At 38.9% G+C, this 9,307-nt stretch overlaps 1 protein-coding gene across 2 annotated transcripts; it reads left to right on the top strand.

Annotated features, from left to right (window-relative positions):
• Nucleotides 1-271: 271 nt before the first annotated feature.
• Nucleotides 272-7,969, top strand: KCNJ8 (potassium inwardly rectifying channel subfamily J member 8). 2 transcript variants are annotated; one of them, XM_037845663.1, is made up of 3 exons: nucleotides 272-734; nucleotides 1,571-2,014; nucleotides 6,261-7,969. In XM_037845663.1, exons 2-3 carry the CDS (start codon nucleotides 1,641-1,643, stop codon nucleotides 7,159-7,161), a joined length of 1,275 nt encoding a protein of 424 aa, XP_037701591.1. In that variant the 5' UTR covers nucleotides 272-734; nucleotides 1,571-1,640; the 3' UTR covers nucleotides 7,162-7,969. The 2 variants fall into 2 exon arrangements, with proteins under 2 accessions (XP_037701591.1, XP_037701592.1); XM_037845664.1 differs by lacking the exon at nucleotides 272-734 and having other exon boundaries at nucleotides 1,703-2,014; nucleotides 6,295-7,969.
• The last annotated feature ends 1,338 nt before the right edge of the window (nucleotides 7,970-9,307 follow it).

The following is a 9,307-nucleotide window of genomic DNA, read 5'->3' on the forward strand; positions in this document are numbered from 1 at the left end:
TCTTCCACCTGTGTCGTCACCACTAGACGGAACTTTAATATAAATAAATATGTGGGCAGATACAGTTTGCACGCCTATGGTATCTGGTTTTATTCAATCTGAAAAAAAAAATCTGAAACAACCCAGTTATCTATTCAGGTTACTAAAAAAATAATAATAAAATAAAATAAATCCTCTTTACGTCAGTGAACTTGGACTCAGAAGGTTCTCTCCCAGAGCAGCGAGCCTTTTAAAGACGGCTGTGTCACTCTGCAGCGGAGGGTCGCCGCTACTGGGAAAAGAGCTAGCTCTTACAGGTCCCGCCCTCCCCAGCTCCCTAGAACGCGACTCTGCAGCCCCACCACTCTCGCTCCAGCCTCCACCACGGCACTCAGACGTCTGGCGCGCGTCAAAACCTAACTGGGAGGTTGATTTGTGGAGCATCAACCCCAAACTCCTCTCCCCCCAGCCCCTCCTCCGCCCACTGCATCTGCCAAGGGAGTTGGGTTGAGCAGGGGGAGGGGGAGGATCTACACCCATCCCCCTTCTCCTAGCCCTCCCCGCCTTTAGATTCAATTGTACCTTTTTATTATTTTAACTCTTCTCTTCAGGCCACTCGGCCCCTGAATCAGTCCCTCCAGCATTCGGCATTGGCGGCCCCAGCTTCGCATGCGGAATGGGAGAGCAAGGGACCTGCCCGCGGTCAGCCGGCGTGTGCGGGAAGGTCCAGCCCAGGCGCCCGCTGCCCGGAGCCTGTAAGTTTCAAAGCAACAGCAGGATAGGGGAGGGCGAGCTTTCCACGTCCTAGCAAATGATTTAAAATTTAAAACACAGCAAAGATCTGCAGTGTCTGGTAGACTCTTCGGGGCAATCTCCTTTGATTCTCTTTGCTGCCTGCAGGTTACTGCCTAGGATTTTCCTTCAGTGTGTGTGCTTGAGCCCTTCATCATAAAGTTTTCAATTTATAATATTATGAGTTCCATGGGAAACTCTCGCTTTTCTCTTTAAAGCAACTCAAACTTCCTTCCAATTTAAAATAATTCAAGTTACATAGCACAGCGCTTATTACTTTGTCAGATTACACTAAACAGCTCAAGAGATCAAGGCCTTTTCTTTGCCTACTTCTAAAAATAACGGAGAAAGAATTTTCCCTTTTTATTTTTACTATTGCTCTATCATTTAAATATTTTAATAGATAGATCGTGATACCAAGCTGGCCTTATTTTCCTCACTGCGTGTTTGTATCCTCGCACTGATCTACAGTCGCGGTTGATATCAGAGAATTATTTTTTAGCCTGCTGCTTACATGACGGCTCCTGGTGGTGTTTAAGGTTATGTCCATTTGTGTTTAGAATGATAAGAAAATTGAAACGGTTCTCCTGATTCAGACCAAATAATTTCTCTGGGATCCCAGAACTCAAACAAAAGCTGAATTCGTGTTTAGATTAATAAAAATCATACTTTAGCTTTGCTTGCCACCTTGCATGTACACATATGCTCCTGAATCAAGGACTGAAGAGGTGAGGAAATGTGTTTTCTTTTTGTTTTTCTTCTTTTAAATATGGTTTTAACCATCGTTTATTCCACGCAGGAGGACGGGTCTGGGAGGAAGAAGAGGCAGGTCAGAGGTCGGCAGATAGGCTGGCTATGGTGACAGGAGGATGTTGGCCAGAAAGAGCATTATCCCCGAGGAGTATGTGCTGGCGCGCATCGCCGCGGAGAACCTGCGCAAACCGCGCGTCCGAGACCGACTCCCTAAAGCCCGCTTCATCGCCAAGAGCGGGGCCTGCAACCTGGCACACAAGAACATCCGCGAGCAAGGACGCTTCCTGCAGGACATCTTCACCACGTTGGTGGACCTGAAATGGCGCCACACTCTGGTCATCTTTACCATGTCCTTCCTCTGCAGCTGGCTACTCTTCGCCATCATGTGGTGGCTGGTGGCGTTTGCCCATGGGGACATTTATGCTTACATGGAAAAAAGTGGAATGGAGAAAAGTGGTTTGGAGTCCACAGTGTGTGTGACCAATGTCAGGTAAGGATGCAGTGGAATGAGGCAGAGATTGAAAGTAATATAGAAAAACATTAAACTGCTGATTCTCCCGTCTCTCAATTTTGTCGAAAGCTTTGCTTTGAACCTTCAGAAACAAAGCACACACACACACACACACACACACACACACACACACACACACACACACACACCACTAATCTAAGATATTACAAATCTTTTTAAATGCCGCTTTATAGATGATGAGTTTCTGAAAATGTGGAGCTTCAGTCCATGGGCTAGACTTTAAAATAGCACAAGTTATTAAAAAATTGTTGTGGTTGGAGAGAATTCCACAGAATGTCTTACTCAAAAAAAAAAAAAAAAGCACACATTTAGTTTTCATTAAGAAAAGCTGCTGTCCATAGTTCCAATGTCCACAAATAAATATCTCTGATCATCAAAAAATATTATGCAAATGTTTAGTAATATTTTCCTATGACTTACATTACCCATAAAATGTTCAGAAATAATGAGAAAAATGTGAAGTCACTTTTGAGGAGGGATCAATTAAAAATTCACTAAAAATGAAATAAGTGTAGTAAATATAAAACTTTCTTTATTAAGACTATCTTAACAAACCTGATTGCCTGCATTGGATTCCAAAATTAAAAGTACACTAAGATTCAGAACTATAAAACAATTCATTTTTAATGGAAATTCTTCCAAAATTTTTGTGGAAGAAATTATGTAGACGAGACTTAATGTTGCAGTCTTCTTTCTACGTCTTGATAGAATAGGAACAAGACAGTTGCTAGATTACCTAAATTTTGCTTCTTTTTCTTATTCATAAGTATTTCAAAGTTCAGTAAAGTAAATTTGTTTTCAGTGATTCTCTTCTCATATTTTCAGATGGCCTAAGAACATTTAGTTGGCGTGAAGTGTATTTGTTTTGTTGGCAGATAGAAAGAGATCATTTATATTAATTGCAAAACGTTCACTCTGAAGCAAAACAATACAATAATAATGGAAAATTTTCCAGAACATTTTCTGAACATTCCAAATTATTAGAATATTATATTATATATTTCATTATATACTATATTACATACTGCATATATTATATATAATAAATATATATATATCCCTTGCTTACAAAGAAACTTGAACAAGCAACATACTGCCAGGGAATTGTAAAGAATGAGACCTTTACTGGCCCTGGAATCCTATGAAATTAGCACCACTGAAAGAAGCAGAAAGCAAGGCTGTGAACTTGTCCATCCTTCTATTTCCTAAGTAACTGCAATGCTAGTACCTCAAAGAAGGATGCTGCATTTGTGTGCAGAGACAGTACACCACGGATTTCAGCTCAGATTTTGAGAAGGGAAGACTATGTTGAATTAACCCATTGTCTTTACAATTGAGTGGATATTCTTGTATTTTCGACACAAAATTTATCTCAAAGAACAATGTAAGTGAAAAATGTAGGTGATCATCAGAGCACTAGATATAAAGGAAACAATTAAAATACTGTGTGTAACAGGTATTTAAAGGTGAAAATCATTTTCTATCATATTTCTTTTTAAGAAATTCATTGGCCCTGCTATTGGACAGTCATATTCATAACAAGAGAAGTTTTCAATAAATATGTAGTAGCCAATCATAAAAAGAGATTAAAGGAACTGATAATCCTTGAAAATAAATGACAGATTTTATTCAGAAGATAAATATATTGCCTTCTTCCATGAAAATGAATTCATTAAGCACTTCATTAAAGATATATCATCAAAAGTGATATCCTTTCAAGGATTTTTAAAAAGAAATTTAGAGGTTCCATTATTTATTAAAAGCTGTTTTACTGCTAGCTCATGTTTGTCATCTAACGTGTTGTCTGAAGCATGTCTGTTCCCCTGATGTATTCCTCCTGGTGTGAATATTAAATCAACTATGAGAAATGATCCTGAAAATACAATTGGACAAAGTTGACCTTATCAGTATAACAGTGTCAGTATTTTAAATTGCACTTCCTATCTAAGAAAACTTATTTGACATCTTTTAAGGTTGTTCTATTCCTAGTGATTTTATTTTCATGGTCTGGTACCACTTACACTTTAATTTCAATATACAGTTTAATCTCACATAATAAAAATAATTCCACCAAAAATATAGAAACAAAAAAAATCACTATTCACTTCCAAAGGGAATTTAAAATATGACTGGTAATATTTCTTTGTATTCCCTTTCCTTTCTTCACTTCAGTGTCCTGTTGCATTGTCAGAATCAGAAACAATTTTTTCAGTGGTTATTCACCAGATTTTCTAAATAATGTTTTACCACTCTCATTTCAGGGTGGCTCACTTTCGCCTTCATATAGATTTTCTAATATGTATCTGAAAAGAAACCAGCATATTTTCCTTTATCTGTATGATTCTTTGGCAAAACAAAAAAGCAGCTAAACATTTTCATCTGTTGAGGTTGTTTAGTACGATAGGAGCCCATTAAAGACTGGATCTTGCACCATCTAATGTTTAGAATTGAATTTTTATACAATAAAAAATATATGAAATATGGCATATGAATATTCTCAAGCCATTAAAACAAAACATTTTGGCATATTCATCATTATACTGTTCCATGAAGTATGGATGTATTATTAGAAATCACTGTTGTTTCCATGCCCAAGATCCATTCTTTTTTTTTAATTCAGTTTTAATGACATATATTCACATACCATACAGTCATCCACAGTGTTCAATCAACTGTTCACAGAATGCTCATAGTTGTGCATTCATCACCACAATCAATTTTTAAACATTTTCCTAACTCCAAAAAAATAAAAATAAGAATAAAAGTAAAAAAGAACACCCAAAATATCTCATCCCCCACCCCCACTCCATCTTCTATTCCATTCCTTTTCTTTGTCAAGTTTTTTGACCATGCGAGATATCTTGTTTTGTGTAGCTAGTGCAAGAAATAATTAATGTGGTTTTCCATGAATCCTTACAGCAGAAAGAGAAAAAATGTCAACTTTTATACACTTCATTTAAAAAGTTATAGAGAGCGTCACTTATGCATGCTTGCCTACTCCTCATGCTGTCCCAGCAAAGTGCACTGCATATATTAAGAACTCAGATGTTTAAATATTTTTCTCACTCATTGTGTGTGGCATGAATATATGCTATCTTTTGATGATATTTTTGACAGATGGCCTATGCATGGCTTGTCTTCTGTAAAATTAGAGAAGTCTGAAATTGAGGGTGTGGAGAGGAAGAGGGGACCAAAAGTGTTTCTATTAAGAAGCTGCAGCAGTATCAGGAATATAGAAAGTCAATCAATTAATGATATTAATAACCAAATGTGGTACCTCTCAACCAGAAGGTGAATTGGAATTACAGAAAGAAGCTTACCCAGGTCCCACCAAATCATTGTCAATCCTCTGACTCCCCAAGAAAATCCTAACACTTTTGGCCCCTTCCTTTTACCTCTTTCAGAGTACTAGGCTAGAATTGGGAAGACTTGGGTTCTTATATGATCTTGTCACAGTCATTTACTAATGTCTGCCTGAAATTCTCCCTTTAGCAGCTTCAGTATTCTCTAGATCACTTAGAGGACAAAACGAGACAATCTACTAGAAAATACTTTTTTTTCCAATGCAAAATTTTATTTTTAAAAATACTATTATTTTTGAATGATGTGTTTTGTACCACTTTATAGTGCTGTGCATTGACTATATAAGCTACACAGTAAGGGTTAGCTAATGAACATGATTTAAACAGCTATAAATAACATAAAGTTCACTCATTACTCAGTACCTTCAATATGACTCAAGTCACTTAAACACAAATATACAAGAGTAAGTGCTTTTTGGTAAAGTCTCTGTATTATGGATTTTTATTTACATTGACAAATAATTTTTCAAGCTGATAATGAAAATGTCATTAGGTTTCTATTCTTCAAGGAACAGGCATGTTTAACTTTTACTTTGTGGAATTTTCTGCCAGGGAAATGCATATTATTTTATTGTGTTAGTGCTCATATGAGTAGGCCCATCACTTAAAGACCTAGAAAAACTAATAGAATTAAACCCTGGAAGTCTAGAGGTAGTGCACATATGGGGGGTGGGTGGAATTGCTTGTGCAGGTAATTAGACATTTGGCAGGTTAAGTTGGCAAGTATTGGTAAAAGCTTTGGGTAGCCTTGAAGGGAAGAAAATGAAACACTCATCTAGGATACTATTTCAGTATTCAAAATTTGCTCTGATGGCATTGTTTTCTAATATCATTCCTTACAGGTCTTTTACCTCTGCTTTTCTCTTCTCCATTGAGGTTCAAGTGACCATTGGATTTGGAGGGAGAATGATGACAGAGGAATGCCCTCTGGCCATCACAGTTCTGATTCTCCAGAACATTGTGGGTTTAATCATCAATGCAGTCATGTTGGGCTGCATTTTCATGAAAACAGCTCAGGCTCACAGAAGGGCAGAGACTTTAATTTTCAGCCGCCATGCTGTGATTGCTGTCCGAAATGGCAAGCTGTGCTTCATGTTCCGAGTCGGTGACCTAAGGAAAAGCATGATCATCAGCGCCTCAGTACGCATCCAGGTGGTCAAGAAAACCACCACGCCTGAGGGGGAGGTGGTGCCTATTCACCAACTGGACATTCCTGTTGATAACCCAATCGACAGCAATAACATTTTCCTGGTGGCCCCTTTGATCATCTGCCATGTGATTGACAAGCGCAGCCCCCTGTATGATATCTCAGCAGCTGACATCGTCAACCAAGACCTGGAGGTCATAGTAATTCTGGAAGGAGTGGTCGAAACCACTGGCATTACCACACAAGCAAGAACCTCCTACATCGCTGAGGAGATCCAGTGGGGCCACCGTTTTGTGTCTATTGTGACTGAGGAGGAAGGAGTATATTCTGTAGATTACTCCAAATTTGGCAACACTGTCAAGGTAGCTGCCCCACGGTGCAGTGCCCGAGAGCTGGATGAGAAGCCTTCCATCCTTATTCAGACCCTCCAGAAGAGTGAACTGTCCCATCAAAATTCATTGAGGAAGCGCAATTCCATGAGAAGAAACAATTCCATGAGGAGGAGCAACTCTATCCGAAGAAACAACTCTTCTCTCATTGTGCCAAAGGTACAATTTATGACTCCAGAAGGAAATCAGAACACATCGGAATCATGACAGGAAGACAACCCCAAGAGAGTCTTTTATCAAGTTTGGGAGGTTCACGTTGGAAACTCTTAGAATGAACAAGAGCTGGAACATAAAGTGTCCTACTTTTTAATGCACTAAATGATATTCGTACTCAGACAGTAGCACTTTCTGTATCAATAAACAATAACACATAAGATGGAGGAATCATGCTCACACTTGTTTCATATATACAGTATTTTCTGGGACATGCTTAAGTTATATAGAGGAAACCATATCCTCTCATATCCGTCCATTTGAAACACAAGAATTACATTGATAGTAATAGACCTTGGATAGAAAAAGTTGGCCAAGGAATGATCTGTTTAAAATGCTTAGTTGATAAAACCACAGATCTCACTTGTTTCTATTATTCACTCTGGAAATGCAAATGGAATAGGAAGGGGGAAAAATTGTATTACTTACACCTTTTGTATATCAACCAGTGTGCTGCCTTCTCCTTTCTCCATGATACTGCCCCTGACAGGGCTACCTGGTAAGAAGCTGGAGGCAAAAACTGCTTAGCTCTAACTGCTCATAATGGGATCCTCTTTGTTCACCTGGTTTTTCATCATTACCTCCCAGTGGCTTTCTGGTCCTGCTCATGGCAGCCAGTTGGGCCGAATCGGGCAAGGAGTCTTTGGAGACTGAAGACGGTTAGAGACAAGGTAAGAACATTCCTGTCTCAATTAGGAATGGATTCCCAACAGTAACAGTTGCTGCTTTAAGCTTTTCACTTCTTAAGAGTTCCCAGAGGGAAATACTGTATTGAATGTTTTATTAAAACATTTCATTTGTATGCACTGTAGTTTTGTGATTTCTCTTTCACAAAATCATCCCTAGTTAAAACTCAAGGAAAAAAAAACCTTTTTGGAGGCAAGTGAAAGAGATGTCCTACAACCCAAAGAGAGAGCGCTCACTTCTGAGATTCTGCTCCCTGAGGGTCTCCATCTTTCTAAGATCTGTTGCTCCAAAAGAACTACATTATTTTTTGTTTTGAGTTAATTTCATTCCAGGCTTTTAATCATTCTCTTAAGTTTTCTACCTGAGCCTGATGTATCATGAACATCCTGTAAATTTTTTTCTTTAAATCTCCCACCTTCCAGATTTTCACTTCCTTCCTTCATAGTGACTTCAAACCTGGCATACCTAGGTTTAGTGTTATCTCAATTGCCAAAGGGAAACTTGCTTTCAAAGCTTGACTTATCCTTACTTCTTCAAGGAAGGGATGGGTGTAGAGAGAAGTAGTAAGTTGACAAGCTAATGGCTTTACTCCTACATTTCACATAGTTGAATGCCAGGAAGTTAACACAGGGTTTTGGGGTTTGTTTTTTATTTTATTCAGTTATGAACACTGCAATAGACAGGTAATCATGAATATTTTCAATTCCTGTCTTAAACAGAAGACTTATGATTCTAACCAGAATTGGAAATTGTTTATCAGGTTAATGAGAGAGTTAATCACTCCTGATAAATTCCTAGCCACTCCTTTGGACTCCAAACTCATATCAAACAGGAACTTGGAGCTCCACTTGCATTTCTAATAACAGTTTAAAACATGTCTAAAATCAAATGCTCCATTCACACTCACAAAACCTATTTCTCCCCTACCCCAAGTTTTTCTTCCAATCACAGGCGAAAGCTTGGAAGTCTTATGTGATACCTCTCTTTCACATTTCACACCCCATTCATTAGCAAAATCTGTTGGCTCAGCCATCAAAATATATCCAAAGTATGACCAATTCTCTCCACCTCCACCACTTCCTCTGAAGGCCAAGCAGAACTGCTCATGACACAGTATACTGTGATGCAGCTATACCAAGTGTTAGCACATGGAAACATTTCAGTAGGAGTTGACAGAGAAAAATCAATCTTAATGAGATTTAACCCAACAGCAACCACAGAGGTGATAACCTCTCAGCAGCCTGGCACAGATGGGGTGAGGGCCCCACATGGCAGCACAGCAGACGTAGAAGGCAACCGCCACAGCGGCAATGACAACATGTCAGTGCCTGCCTGCTGCTCAGTGGCAGCCCAGAAGTTGTGGAGGTACCGGCTGCAGGGCAGGCAATGTTGGCACTTAGTTAATGAGCTGAGATGCAGGATTTCTGAGTTCAGATGATACAGAATGAAAACT

Source organism: Choloepus didactylus, chromosome 8 (assembly GCF_015220235.1).
Source record: "Choloepus didactylus isolate mChoDid1 chromosome 8, mChoDid1.pri, whole genome shotgun sequence".
NCBI lineage: Eukaryota > Metazoa > Chordata > Mammalia > Pilosa > Megalonychidae > Choloepus > Choloepus didactylus.